This window comes from Somniosus microcephalus, unplaced genomic scaffold (assembly GCF_052327205.1).
Source record: "Somniosus microcephalus isolate GS21.2 unplaced genomic scaffold, FLI_Smic_1.0 unresolved_chr1, whole genome shotgun sequence".
In the NCBI taxonomy this organism is placed as follows: domain Eukaryota; kingdom Metazoa; phylum Chordata; class Chondrichthyes; order Squaliformes; family Somniosidae; genus Somniosus; species Somniosus microcephalus.
In genome coordinates this window covers 160,206,702-160,222,368 of record NW_028225179.1, presented here as the reverse complement: position 1 = coordinate 160,222,368, position 15,667 = coordinate 160,206,702, and the positions used below count along the sequence as shown (strand labels likewise).

The 15,667-nt window shown below is 47.5% G+C and overlaps 2 protein-coding genes across 2 annotated transcripts in view; one reads left to right on the top strand and one right to left on the bottom strand.

Annotated features, from left to right (window-relative positions):
- The window catches only part of LOC147096384 (uncharacterized), a 419,163-nt gene that overhangs the window by 60,103 nt on the left and 343,393 nt on the right, over positions 1 to 15,667 (top strand). The window lies entirely within an intron of this gene.
- Positions 1 to 15,667, bottom strand: part of LOC147096392 (uncharacterized) — a 56,562-nt gene that overhangs the window by 28,352 nt on the left and 12,543 nt on the right. The window contains exon 10 of the mRNA XM_085975147.1: positions 12,342 to 12,524. Within this exon, the coding sequence (XP_085831273.1) occupies positions 12,342 to 12,524 (183 nt within the window). The remainder of the gene's footprint in view (positions 1 to 12,341; positions 12,525 to 15,667) is intronic.

The following is a 15,667-nucleotide window of genomic DNA, read 5'->3' as shown; positions in this document are numbered from 1 at the left end:
CAAAATTTGGTGGCTCTTTTTTGGATAGTAATTATTAGTGGATATTGGCCTAGTTCTGCCCTGCATGCATTGTTTACAGTTTTCCTTTGAGTCCGGAGGATACTTTTACAGAATTCTGCATGTAGGATCTCAATTGGGTGTTTGTCCCATTTTGCAAATTCTTGTTGTGTTAGCGGTCCCCACACCTCACTGCCATAGAGTGCAATTGGTTCAATTACTGATTTAAAAATTTTGAGCCAAATGCTAATTGGGATTTCTATTTGGATTGATCTTTTAATGGCATAGAAAGCCCTTCTAGCTTTCTCTTTCAGTTCATTCACAGCCAGATGAAAATTTCCCGTAGAGCTGATTTTTATGCCCAAGTATGTGTAGTTAGTGGCTTGTTCGATTTTAGTTGTTCCTAGTGTGAAATTTATTCTGGGTCCCTGATGTCTGGATCTTTGCTGGAACACAAGGACTTTGGTTTTTTGGGGGTTTATTGTCAGGGCCCAGGTCTGACAGAATGACTCCAGCAGATCCAGGTTCTGCTGTAGACCCTCCTTAGTTGGTGACAGCAGAACCAGGTCATCTGCATAGAGGAGGAATTTAACCTTGGATTCATATAGGGTGAGGCCGGGTGCTGTAGATTGTTCAAGTAGTTTTGCCAACTCATTTATGTAAATATTAAAGAAAGAGTGTCAGTGAGATGGGCGAGCCCTGCGTCACACCACGCCCCGTGGGAAGTATTTTGTTTGTTTGTCTCCAATTTTAACTGCACATTTATTGTTTGTATACATTGATTTAATTACATCATATGTTTTTCCCCCTACACCACTTTCAATAAGTTTCAAGAATAGACCGTCGTGCCAGATGGAATCGAAAGCCTTCTGGAAAAAATCTATAAAGCAGGCAAAAATGTTGCTTTTGTTTTGATGAACATGTTTGTCAATTAGGGTCTGTACGGTGAAGATATGATCTGATGTTCTATAGTTTGGTAGGAATCCAATTTGGCTTTTACTCAAGATATTGTGCTCAAGGTAGTTTATAAGTCTTTTGTTTATGATACTACAGAAAACCTTCCCCAGGTTACTGTTTACACAGATGCCTCGATAGTTATTTGGGTCAACTTTGTCCCCACTTTTGTATATGGGCGTTATGAGTCCTTTGTTCCAGATATCAGGGAAGTAACCGACACTCAGAACCAAGTTGAAGAGTTTCAGTATGGCCAATTTCATTTTATCGTCCGTGTGTTTAATCATCTCGCTTAGGATGCCGTCTGCACCGCAAGCTTTTCCTGGTCGCAGGTCCTTGAGTTTTTCAATTAGCTCTTTTTCAGATATTATGGGGTCTGTCGGGTTTTGGTTATCTTTTATGGCAAATTCTAGCTTTGCCAGTTTTTCGCATATTTGGTATTGCTCTGGGCTTAGTGTGTTTTTCTGGTATAATTTTTCAAAATGGTTTTCCCACGTGTCTCCGTTTTGAATGGCCAATTCGTCGTGTTGTTTTTTGTGTAATGTATTCCAGTTGTCCCAGAAACAATTGGAATCAATGGATTCCTCAATGGAGATGAGTGTATTCTTAATATACTGCTCTTTCTTGGTTCGGAGTGTGTTTTTGTATTGTGTTAGTGCCTGACAATAAGTAAAGCGTAATTCCTCATTTTCTGGTTGTCTGTGTTTTTGGTTTGATATTTTTCTGAGTTTTTTCCTCATGTTCTGGCAATCGGAGTCAAACCATTTTTCGTAGTTTTTTGTTTTGGGTTTGTTCTTGCGAACTTTCAAGTTTGACATTGATGCCAAATTATCAAAAATATTATTTAGGTTATTCACTGCCCGGTTTACGCCTTCTTTATTGTGTGTGTATGTATTTTCCAGAAAGGTGTCCAAGAGAGCTTGAGTTGTTTGGTTGCTAATTGCTTTCTGGTATTTTTCCGGGCTGTTTTTGGCCCATCTGTAAGATTTTTTAATGTTGTACAGTTTACTGGGTTGTGTTTCTGTGTTGGTTGTTTCTGTCCTTTCAAGATATGCAGTAATTTGACTGTGGTCTGACAGTGTTGTTTGTGGTTTGACTGTGAATGTTCTGAAAGAGGATGGGTCTAGATCTGTAATCATATAGTCTACGGTGCTGAAGCCAAGAGGTGAGCAATAGGTGGATCTTCCTAGGAAGTCTCCCAATAACCTACCATTGACAATGTACAGACCCAGGCTTCGACAGAGCTGCAGGAGCTGTTTTCCATTAGCATTTGTCTGTTTGTCGCAGTTATGCCTGTGTGGATGGGGAGGGAGATCAAAGTGGTTATTCCCAAATATGTAATTATTCCCATGATTATTGGTGAAGTCTGGTTCTTCGCCCGTTCTTGAGTTGAGGTCCCCACATATCAACACATTTCCCTTGGCCTGGAATTGGATAATCTCCCTCTCTATGTTGGAGAAGGTGTCCTCTTTGAAGTACGGGGATTCTGTCAGGGGGATATAGAGTGTGCAAATGAAAACATCTTTCATGCTAGAGATGATGCCCCTCTTAATTTTGAGCCATAAGTGGTTTTCACCTTTTTTTATACATTTAATGTAATTCCTAAGCTCTGCTTTAATCCAAATCAGTATGCCTCCAGATTCTCTGCCCTGGGTTACTCCTGGCAATTTATTGGAGGGGACCACCAGCTCTGTGTACCCAATGGGACAGCCAGTGTGCCCTTCTCCTCTACACCAGGTTTCCTGTACTCACTTAGCTTGTCTATATCCACTTAAAGCCTCCTTGCATCCTCCACACAACTTACATTCCCACCCAGCTTTGTATCAGCAGCAAACTTGGATATATTGCATTTGGTCCTCTCATCCAAATCATTGATGTAGATTGTGAACAGCTGAGGCCCAAGCACTGATCCTTGCGGTACCTGACTAGTTACAGATTGCCAACACGAAAATGAACCATTTATTTCTGCTCTCTGATTTCTGTCCAGTAAACCAATCCTCAATCCATGCTACTATATTAGCCCCAATCCCGTGAGCCCTAATTTTGGTTAAGGCACCTTATCGAATGCCATTTTAATTCCAAATACACCACATCCGCTGGTTCCCCCTTATCTATTCTGCTAGTTACATCATCAAAAAACACTAACAGATTTGGCAAACACGACTTCCCTTCAATAAATCCGTGTTGACTGCCCAATCCTATTATTATGTTCTAAGTGCCCCGTTACCACATCGTTTATAATAGATTCCAGCATTTTTCCTCATACTGACGTCAGGCTAAATCTTCTGTAATTCCCAGGTTTCTCTCTCCCAACTATCTTTAATAGGGGGGATACATTTGCAACTTTCCAATCGCGGGCACCATTCTAAAATCTGTGATCTGTCTGTACCAGGAATCATACGGTCAATATATGATCTGTCTCCACCAGTAATCTCACGGTCACTGTATGATCTGTCTGTACCAGTAATCTCACGGTCACTGTATGATCTGTCTGTATCAGTAATCTCACGGTCACTGTATGATCTGTCTGTACCAGTAATCTCACGGTCACTGTATGATCTGTCTGTACCAGTAATCTCACGGTCACTGTATGATCTGTCTGTACCAGTAATCTCACGGTCACTGTATGATCTGTCTGTACCAGTAATCTCACGGTCACTGTATGATCTGTCTGTATCAGTAATCTCACGGTCACTGTATGATCTGTCTGTACCAGTAATCTCATGGTCACTGTATGATCTGTCTGTAGCAGTAATCTCACGGTCACTGTATGATCTGTCTGTACCAGTAATCTCACGGTCACTGTATGATCTGTCTACCAGTAATCTCAGTCACTGTATGTATTGGGTGGTTTAATATGATTGAAAAGTATTAAACTGTTCACTCATTATTTCCTAGTTTTCAAGCTCGTTTAAAGGGGTCTTAATACAGATTATTCTGTAAAAAGCCAATGTATATTTAGTGTATTAGGGGACAAACACCTAACTGGATGAAGAACACATCCCGCAGATGGAGTGAGGAAACGAGCTGCCACAGGGGAAAAGGTAAGGAAGGGCAGTGAATAAATAATTCAAGGGAAAAGTAGAGGAAGAAGAGGATGAAGCAGCTGTGGCCCACAACTCGATCAGTCTGAACAGCAGCCTGGACAGGAACTCAAACAAAACTGGTACAATCGGGCCGGCCCCAGATTCAGAGACACCCCCAAGAGGAAAATACACCCTGGAGACAGCAAACCGACATCACCCTGAATACAGTCCATCAATCAAATTATATCCACGAATCTCATCAGACTCCAGCACATAATCAGACAAAACAAAACTGACTGACATAAAAGAACAGGTGGATGCTCCATTTCTACAGGAGATCCTCCTCACCACCCTCAGAACACACCGAGTTTGAGAGTGAGTGGGTGGGACCAATGCTGGCCGCTTTCTACTGACCCAAGAGCAGAGGATGGTCACACTAATCAACAGGAACCTTCCCATTACTCTGAGACACGCATTCCTGGAGAAGGAGGCCGCTCCATCCTAAAGAATCTCGAATAACAGGAGAACCCAAAGTGAAGCTTCAGTTCTGTGTCCTGAATGAGGTGTCCCCACATTCCCACATCAGCAATCCTCACACTCGCCCCACGTATGGACAGCACAGTAACCATGAGCGGAGACCTAAACTGTGCTCTTCACTCCCAACGGGACAAGCTTCCAGTGGACACAGGGCACCAGGACAAGCAGCTGGAGCAATCTGGGAAAAATAGTGACCTGGTCCCACGCCAACTAATAGGTCCCCTACCGGGTTTTACAAGGTCCTAATCGCGGAACTTACTCTCCCGCTACTGAAACCCCGCACTATGTGCTGGAGACAAGGACACAGACACACTTAACTTAGTCACAATCATGTTAATACATATGAACAGAAAGGTCACCACCATTGCTCATCGTAGAAAATTAAATCCCTCCTCAATGCGGACAAGAAAATATTGGCCAATATCTTAAGCTCCAGATATCTCCGGCCTGGTCCATGCAAACAAATAGGCTTCATACGGGGCCGCACGTGGAGGCAAAGCACCAGCGGTTATTCAATGTGATGCACCATTGTCATACCTCTACCCTGATATACATCCAGGGAGAGTAAGAGATATTTGTCTAGGGCGACTGGACTGATTTCTCAAGACAATTGAGAGAATAAGCCTTGGTGACACTTTCAGGAAATGAATTGCAATCCAGTGCTTGCTCCCCAAGTCCACAGTGAGCACCAGCTAACTCTATACCCCTCGCCACTCCTCCCTCAACAGGCAGAGAAAGCCTCGCTCCCAGGCTTCCTGTCCTGACCTTGGTCACGGACATGAGTTTGACACAAGATGGAGATGGAGCAGGAGATGAGTATTGTAGAGGAGGAAAGGTTCAGCTGGGAAGGGCGGTGTTTCCTGTTGCTGAAGTGTGCAAAGTATCGATGGGTTCTGGAGGCTGTGGTTCATCTGAGGGTCCCCGTGTTGGTCATGTTCGGGGAGCTGACATTTTCAACTGACCAGTTGATGCTTTTTAGAAGATGGATTTGGTGCGTGAATAACACTAACTCCATTGAGGCCCGCTTTTAACCGCGTTCCTTTGCAACTAATTAGTACTGAAAGATACTATCTATGATATTTTGGCCTAGGAATTCAGTATCGCCATGTTTGGGGCGCTACAGCCGGGCGTTCGCTAAATTTAGCGGCCGTCGCAACTTAGCGCCACCTTCGCCGAAATTGAGTAGCATCGCCCCAAGAGGTTGCTGCTGCACTAAAGCAGGTGGTGCACGACTATCATAAGGCGCTAAGCCGGCGAGCCGAGGCGCTACCACCGAGGGCGGGCGCAGCGCAGGTGTGGTGAGTTATTGATCGAGGCAGACACGCTGGCGCTGGTCAGCTCTTAAAGGAGGAGGGTCGATTTGGATTGCACCCATGCCCTGTACACTGCAGCCCTAAATCTAGGCCTAAACAAAGCTGCTTCAAGAACGCTACGCCCACGACTATGGAGAAGGCCAGGGAGCGAGCACAGCGCTTCAGCGAGGGAGCCCTGAAGCTTCAGGTTGGCGCAGTGGAGCGCAGGCAACCTGTCCTCTTCCCTGACAGTGGCAGGAGGCCGCTGCCCAGCGAGTAAATAAAAGCCTGGAGGGAGGTGGCGAACAGAGTGACCTCCAGCAGCTTGGTCCCCAGGACACCCACACAGTGCAGAAAAAAGTTCAACGACCTCACTCGGGTTGTCAGGGTGAGTACCCTTTCCAGTATCCTCTTCAGCCCTGCATGTGCACCTCACTTTACGGCCAAAGGGTCCTGAAAGCCCCAATGCCCAGCCCTCATCCAACAGCTATGGGACTCTCATGAAAATCACATGCACATTCACCACTTTACACACTGTCAGGGCTATTCGACCATGGGAAGACAGTGCAGGCAAGATCAGGGCTGGACACTGTACTCAGAAGCCATCCTTTCTCTTGCAGGGCAAGCTGGCCCACAATCGGAGGCAGCAGCGACGGACCGGGGGAGGCCGTCCTGACCTTAAAGACCTGAGCGACCTGGAGCAGTGAGTGGAGCGGATAATGGGAGGCCGGCTGATTGGCCCCGTCGCCACTGGAGATGCTGACCCCGTTCTGGACAGCAATGGTAAGGTCATCACCTTTTTGACCTCTCTCTTTCCACTTGTGCCTCACACCAGCATCCTTTACCACTCTCGAACCAATGCAGTGCATTGCAGCACTCATGCCTCCCTCGCTGCCGCCCTGTCCTCACTATAGCAACTCCTGTGCCTCCCTGCTTTCAGATGCTGAATCACCAGGTGAGGAGGCGGGCCCTCAAGCTGCCATTGGGACTGAGTCAGAAGGCGAGGAGGAGGAAGAGGAAGCCAGCCCATCAGTGCCACCCTCAGCCGAGGCAGCCCATGGCCATGATGGGGACACGTTTTCCCTGGAGGGGAGCAGGGGGGGGGGGGGGGGAAGGGTCTGATGACGGTGAAGCTCCGGGGCCCAGCGAGCTGCAGCAACGCAGGAGGGGTGGGGAAGCTCGGCGGCCTTCTCCCCGGAGGGTGAGTGCGGCCTCCAGTCCTGCTACGGTGAGCGCAGAGGAGGTGCGGCTCCTTGGTGAAATGGGTGCCCAGGCTGAGCGCAGGCACACTGAGCTCATGGCTGAAGTGGCAAGGATGCCTGACTCCATAGAGTCACTGTCAAGGATTCTGCAGGACTTCGGGGCAGCACAGACGGCTTCCAGCCAAGTGCTTAGTTGTGCCATGCAATCACTGGCTGGTCTGATGCAGACACAGATCAGGGCCACACGGACACTAACTGCTGCCACCCTCGCTGGATCGGCCAGGAATCGCCGGGGCCCTTGCCGCGCCGCAGCAGCCCAGCAGTCTGTGCTTCAGCAGATTGCTGCGCATGCTTCAGTGCTGGCACGCGCGAGTGCCAGTGTATCGGCCGACCAGGGAGTGCCTGTGCTCTGTCAGGTTGGCAGCATTCCTGCTGCCAACACTGTCACTCCTCCAGTGCAGCTGCCACCACCCGTAGGACAGACTGCTGCCGCCCAAGCAGTTGGAGCAGTCAGCAGCCGGGCCCTCCAGGCCCAGAGCTGGTCCAGGCCGTCCCCCAAGGGCATCTGCCGACTCACCATCTGACCCTCAGCAGCCTTCCCCCAGCCTTGCTGCAGCCACTGGGGTCCCATTGAGGAGGAGCTGCAGAGCGGGAAGGGGCAAATTGCGCAACCAAGGCGGACCACCCTCGCAGGCGAAAAAGTAGACGGTGTGGCAAAATGTTTTTTTTTTATATGAAGGCCGAGGATCATGGTCATTTTTGTTTAACTGTTTTTTTCATTTTCTCCAGGTTGAGAGAGCCAGTTATGTGTCGGACTGTTTTTTGGGGGGTTTCTCTGTATTTGTTTCTCATGCGGGAAGGGCACAGAGTTTGTAAAATAAAAAATTGTCTTTATTCAGATTGTCCATGTTTGCACTTTGAACTATTTGTTGCCATGACCGGCTGAGGGTTTGCGGAACGGCTCCATTCATGTTCTTTCAATGGCACAAGCCATTCCGAGAGGGGGCCTAGAACTGACTTGCAATAATCCGCCGACGGACGGCCCTTGCACTTTGTGTCTCCCTCCAGTCTTGGTGCTCCTCCTCCTCCTCCTCCTCCTCCTCCTCTGGTGCTCCTCCAATGTCTACTGGCAGTGGCTTAGTCCTGAGGATAGCCAGGTTGTGCAGCATGCAGCACACTACAAGGAAATGGGAGACTCGCTCAGGCGAGTACTGTAGGGCTCCTCCGGAATGGTCCAGACAGCGGAACCGTTGCTTGAGCACGCCGATTGAGCACACAATGATGTTCCTGGTCGCTTGATGGCTGTCATTGTATTGTTCTTCAGCAGGGGTGCTGGGCGCACGGAGCGGGGTCATGAGCCAGGTGCAGAGGATAGCCCTTGTCCCCGACAAGCCAGCCTCCTGGGTGAGCCGGGGCTTCAAAAATGTCTGCCACAGAAGTCTGGCGCAGGATGAAGGCATCGTGGCTGCTGCCTGGAAAGCAGGCATTGACAGCTAGTATGAGCTGCCTGTGGTCACACACCAACTGGACGCTGAGCGAATGGTAGCCCTTCCGGTTGCAGTAATCCTTGGCATTCTGTAGAGGTGCCCGCAAAGCCACATGCGTGCAGTCAATGGTGCCCTGGACCATGGGGAAGCCCGCTATTCTTGCAAATCCCATTGCACGCTCTTGCTGCTTGTCCGGGGTCATGGGGAAGGAGATGTACTGACGTCTCCTTCTGAAGAGGGCATTCGTCACCTGACGGATGCAGCAATGTACCGCGAACTGGGAGATATTGGCAATGTCCCCAGTAGCGGATTGGAAGGAGCCGGTGGCATAGAAGTTGAGAGCCACTATCACCTTCACTGCCACCGACAGACGTCCTGCTCCTCAGCTGTGGCTGCAGATCTCTCTGAAGCAGGTGGCAGATCTCAGTGACCACCTCCCTTCTGAATTGCAGCCTCCGAACACACTGCTCCTCAGACATGTTGAGATAGGAGAACTGCTGGCGGTATACCCTGGGTGGGTAAGACCTCCTGTGCCGACGCCTGTTGGCCCTTCTCCGTCTGGCCATGACTGGCACGCTCTCTCGGCGTCGGAGCCCCTTGAATGCAATGCAGAAACCCAACGTTTCCACCCATTGCAGCCCCCAGTATATGTGGCGACTCAAGGCTATGGCACTGAAAGTTAAATCCAAATGCAAAGCTCTGGCCTGAAGCCAGAAGTACCTGTGCGAGCGCTGAGTCAAAGCAGAAAGCTCTCTCCCTTCGTCTCTCTCCAAATCTCGCTCTCTCTCACACACACAGGAGTGGAACAAAATGGCTGCCACAAAGAATGCAGGAAGAGTCCCCTTTAAATAGCGCCCCCCCCCCCAGCGCCCCACAGCGACTGGGAACCGTTCCACTCAACCAGTCGCTGGGGGCACCAGGCGCACAGAAGGGGGGGGCGCCACTGACGTTCCGGTTCGGGGTGCACCAAGGGCGTTGCACCATGAAATGATGTCAGGATCTGCGCGCGCAGCTGAGCGGGCGCTGCGGTTTTGCGCCGCCGCTAAATCTTGACTGAAGTTCGAGAGAGGCGCCCCCCTCCTCCTCCTAAGGCGCTAGCGGCTGGCGCCAACAACTGAATTTCTAGGCCTAATTCTTTGTAACACAACACAGGAGGAGGTCACTGCCTCTGCTGGTCTTAAAAGAGCAACCCAGTTAGTCCCCCTTCCCCCTGTTCTTTCACCACAGCCCTGCACATTTTGTATTCATACAATTCCCTGTTGAATGTTGCTATTGGATCTGCTTTCACCCTTTCAGGCAACGAATTCAAGATCACAACACGCTGCGTGCAAAACAAAAAATTCTCATTCTGCCTCTGGTTCTTTTGCAAATCCCCTTCAATCTGTGTCCTCTGGTTACCGACCCTTCATGTACACAGGTTCCCCTCGCAGTATGCAGCAGCACGCGATCCCCTTCAATCTGTGTCCTCTGGTTACCGACCCTTCATGTACACAGGTTCCCCTCGCAGTATGCAGCAGCACGCGATCCCCTTCAATCTGTGTCCTCTGGTTACCGACCCTTCATGTACACAGGTTCCCCTCGCAGTATGCAGCAGCACGCGATCCCCTTCAATCTGTGTCCTCTGGTTACCGACCCTTCATGTACACAGGTTCCCCTCGCAGTATGCAGCAGCACGCGATCCCCTTCAATCTGTGTCCTCTGGTTACCGACCCTTCATGTACAGAGGTTCCCCTCGCAGTATGCAGCAGCACGCGATCACACCCACATACTCTCAGTTACAAATTGGAAATAAGTTCGCTGCTAAAGATTCCTTATTCCTTTACAGTTTTTAAAAAAAATTCACTTATGGGATCTGGGCGTCGCTGGCAAGGCCAGCATTTATTGCCCATCCCTAGTTGCCCCCGAGAGAGTGGTGGAGAGCTGCCTTCAACAGCAGCAGTCCGTGCGGTGATGGTACTCCCACAGTGCTGTTAGGGAGGGAGTTCCAGGATTTTGACCCAGTGACGATGAAGGATCGGCGATATACTTCTAAGTCAGGATGGTGTGTGACTCGGAGGGGAACTTGGAAGTGGTGGTGTTCCCATGCGCCTGCTGCCCTTGTCCTTCTAGGAGGTAGAGGTCGCGGGTTTAGGGGGTGTTGCCGAAGAAGCCTTGGCGATTTGCTGCAGTGCATCTTGTAGATGGTACACACTGCAGCCACGGTGCGCCGCTGGTGGAGGGAGTGAATGTTTAAGGTGGTGGATGGGGTGCCAATCAAGCGGGCTGCTTTCTGCTTGATGGTGTCGAGCTTCTCGAGTGTTGTTGGAGCTGCACTCATCCAGGCAAGTGGAGATTATTCCATCACACTCCTGACTTGTGCCTTGTAGATGGTGGAAAGGCTTTGGGGAGTCAGGAGGTGAGACACCCAGCTCTGACTTGCTCATTGCCACATGATTTATGTGGCTGGTCCAGTTAAGTTTCTGGTCAATGGTGACCCCCCAGAATGTTGATGGTGGGGGATTCGGCGATGGTAATGCCGTTGAATGTCATGGGGAGGTGGTTAGACTCTCACTTGTTGGAGATAGTTATTGCCTGGGTTGGGTGTGTAAGTATCTGCCATCACAGGCAGCAATACGTTGTGTTAACCGGCAACCTTGCATTACAAGAGGAAGCTGGGATGTTCTACAGGCCGTGCCATGTTATCAAAGGGCGAGTGAGTCGGCCCCGATATATTTGGCTTACGATACTGGAGTCCCTTTGCACGTCTTGCAGGAACAGGAGGAGGCCACTGAGCCTCTCAAGCCTGTTCCGCCATTCAATGAGATCATGGCTGACCTGTGGCCTAACTCCATAAACCCACCTTTGCCCCATATTGCTGAATACCTTTGATTAACAGAAATCTCTCAATCTCAGATTTAAAATTAATTGACCGAGCATCAATTGCCATTTGCGGAAGAGAATTCCCAACTTCTACCACCCTTTGTGTGTAGAAGTGTTTCCTAACTTCACTCCCGAAAGGTCTGGCTCTAATTTTTAGACTCTATCCCCTAGTCCTAGACTCCCCAACCAGCGGAGATCGTTTCTCTCTATCTACCCTATCTGTTCCTCTTAATAGCTTGAAAACTTCGATCAAATCACCCCTTAAACTTCTAAATTTTAGGGAATAGGCCTTGGAGAGGATGCAGATGAGATTTACCAGAATGGTACCAGAGATGAGGGACTTCAGTTATGTGGAGAGACTGGGGAATCTGGGGTTGTTCTCCTTAGAGCAGAGAAGGTTAAGAGGAAATTTCATAGAAGTGTTCAAAATCATGAAGGGTTTTGACAGAGTAAATAAAGAGAAACTGTTTCCAGTGGCAGGAGGGTCAGTAACCAGAGAACAGACTGAAGGTCATTGGCAAAAGAACCAGAGGGGGAGATGGGATTTTTTTTTTTAATTTTAACGCAGCGAGTTACGATGATCTGAAATGCACTGCCTGAAAGGGTGGAGGAAGCAGATTCAATAATAACTTTCAAAAGGGATGAATACTTGAAGGGAAGAACATTTGCAGGGCTATGGGGAAAGGGCAAAGGAGAGTGGGACTAATTGGATCGCTCTTTTGAAGAGCCGGCACAGGCACGATGGGCCCGAAATGGCCTCCTTCTGTGCTGTACGATTCTATAACCGAATCAGCGGAAAGAGAAAGCAGCCCTTGGGGTTACTGCCAGATTTGCAATCCCAGCTTCCACTTGCTGAGCGAGGAAAGTTTACGCAGTCCGTCTGCTTGCACCCCCGGCTCTCCAAAAAGCCCAAGGGAAGGAGGACATCCATGAAAGAAAGCTCTTTGAATAATTGTTTTTTTTTTAAAAAAGGCAGCGGACGTGTACCTGGAATGGTTTGCTTTAATGGCAGACTCTGCGGCTGACCGGTCTGCACCAACTGAAGAATGATGATCTTTGCCGGGCTGGCGCTCGGCGCGGTAGGCAAGGTCGTCACGACAACCGGTTTGGGCTGGACGGTCGGCTTGCTGCACAGGATGCTGTTGGCCTTGGTAGTCGTGGTGGCTTGTACTGCAGCGAAGGAGAAACAAAGTGAAATTACAGCAGGGGACACACTGCCCGATGTTTACGGAACACACGCATCCAACTCCTGCTGCTGCTGCCCGTCTGATCTCAGCACCAGGCATCGGACTGCAACAGGGTAATACCCCATTATCCAATGAAAACACAACTACTGGACTGCGCAACACTTTAAATCAACGCTGCGCTTTTTGTAATACCTAAAACGCCACCGGGTACATTTTAGCATGATGAAAAGGGCTAAGGAATTATTCCTTAATTCACAAAATTCATCTGCTAATTCAGAATAATGAAGGGCCGTGTGCGAAGTCGGTTTATCTGTATCAATCACAGTTGCATAGCGGCTGACTGCATATAACGGCCCCTAATTCAACACCAATTGGAACATCAGGCTGAGGCCCTGCAAGGGCTGTTGTAGATGCTCTTATGCAGCAGGGCCTGAGGCACACTGTTGAGGGACAGTAGAAGGAGCTTTACTCTGCTATCTGTACTTAATTACTGAAATAAAGAATAGATTTGCCTTTCTAATCTAGGCTTTATTAACTTTAAAAATCCAGTAGCGCATCTTTCCACACCCAGTCTCCAACCATGACTGGAGAGAACTGAATTTAAGATGGCCACCACAAATCACCTGACATAAACTACCAATGAGTTTACAGCATATATCTCAAGGTAGAAACAACAACCAATTACAATACTTCTTACTAACACAGAGAACAACCACCACATTCACCAATCACAATACTTCTTATTAAACATAGGAAATAATCACCACATTCACCCCTCATTTTAAAACATGCTCCAACCTAAATAACCTTTACAATTTATAATTAATTTATTTACAACTAAAATACAAATATAATATTTCAACAATTTTAAAACATTACTATCAATTTAAAAGTCCATTTTCAATCGGTCGACCGGATATCTTGTTCGTGTCGACCTTCTTAACCTTGGTGAAATTCCTTGCCCTCCCACACCCGGAGACACCGAAGTATCTTCTGCAGGAAGGCTATCCATATCCCGATTATCAACGGTTTCCAGATTAGAAATCCCATCAGGAAGTAAACTGGGACGGTCATGAACATCCATCGAAGGCTGACTAATAGAAGTATAATTATCTGCAATAGGATTGGAAATATTCGTAGTATCTATAACAACATCCACATTATTTGAATCATGACTATTATTAGTATCCTTGGAAGAGGGCTGGCCACCATAAGGAGCCAAGTCTTTAATTGAAACAGTACTTTCTTTCCCATCTTGGAATCGAATATGAGCATATTGGGAATTTGCCTCCAACAGCTCCACCTCCTCCACTAAAGGATCATATTTTGACAATCTAACATGGCGTCGAAGCAGCACAGGTCCCTGCATAGTAAGCCATGAAGGTACCGAATATCCCGTAGTACATCTCCATGGGTAATTAAAGAGCCTTTCATGGGGGGGTCACATTAGTAGCCGTTGAAAGCAATGATCTAATGGAATGCAGGGCATCAGGCAGTACCATTTCCCACTGTGTATTCTTAAGGTTCCGGGATGTCAAAGCCAACATAACTGCCTTCCAGATCACCCCATTGTATCGTTCGCACTGTCCATTACCCTGGGGGTTATACGGGGTAGTTCTACTAGTAGAAATTCCCCGACTCTGAAGGTATTCCTTCAACTGGGAAGACATAAAAGAACTTCCCTGATCCGAATGGATATACGCAGGCATCCCAAAGATGACAAAAAGTTGCGTCAGACATTTGATAATTGTAGCAGCTGATACATCTGCGCAAGGAAAAGCAAAAGGAAACCTTGAAAACTCATCCACAACAGTAAATATGTATCGATTTTGAGTCGTTGAAGGAAGAGGCCCCTTAAAATCAACGCTCAGACGTTCAAAAGGAGAAGTAGCCTTTATAAGATGAGCTCGTTGAGGCTTAAAGAAATTCAGTTTACACAGAGCACAGATAGAACATGATGAAGTCATCCGCTTGATGTCTTCAACTGAAAAGGGCAAATTCTTACTGCGTACGAAGTGTATCATCCTCGTAACCCCAGGATGACATAAGGCATTGTGAAGATTAATAAGCGTATCTCCGTGAATCACAGAACAATAAGCCCTCGACAGTGCATCAGCAGCAACATTATCCTTCCCCGGACGATAAACTATATCAAAATGGTAACATGCCAACTCAATCCTCCACCTCATTATTTTATCATTTTTGATCTTTCCAAAATGTTTAACATCAAACATAAAGGACACAGATTTTTGATCGGTTACCAACGTGAAATGTCGCCCCGATAAATAATGTCTCCATTTACGCAGTGCTTCTACTATTGCATATGCCTCTTTCTCTATTGAAGAATGTCTTTTTTCACTATTGTTCAAAGTACGTGAGAAAAAGGCCACAGGTCTTCCATTTTGGTTCAGAGTAGCCCCAATTGCAAAATCAGAAGCATCCGTCTCAATCACAAAGGGAACCTGCTCATCAATAGAATGCACAACTGCTCCTAGGATATCCTTTTTAAAATTATCAAAACATGTCCTGGCCTCCCATGATAGAGGATATGTCGTAACCCGAATAAGGGGCCGGATCTTCTGCGAAAAGTTTGCAATCCAATTAGAATAGTAAGAAAACAGTCCAACAACTCGTTGCAAAGCCTTAGAATTAGTAGGACAAGGTAAATCGATCAATGGTCGCAGACGTTCTGGATCTGGTTTAATCTTATTTCCCGAGATAATATACCCCAATAGATCTACCTCAGTGGTCGAAAAGGTACACTTCTCTTTATTAAAAGTTAAACCAACTTTTTCCGCAGCTTGAAGGAATCTTTCTAAATTAGAATCATGCTCCACCCTTGATTTACCACACACCGTAATATCATCTAAATATGAAAAGGTGTCAGAGAGAGAGTTATCACTTATAAAAGCATCCATTGCCCGTTGAAAACAAGCAACACCATTAGTAACACCAAATGGTATTCGGCAAAACTGATACAGCTTTCCACCAGCCTCAAAGGCTGTATATGGTTGATCCCTCTTAACAATAGGAATCTGATGATAAGCACTCTTTAAATCAATAGTGCTAAAAAACTTATACTGAGATACTTTATTGATAAGCTCATCAATCTTAGGCAAAGGGTAC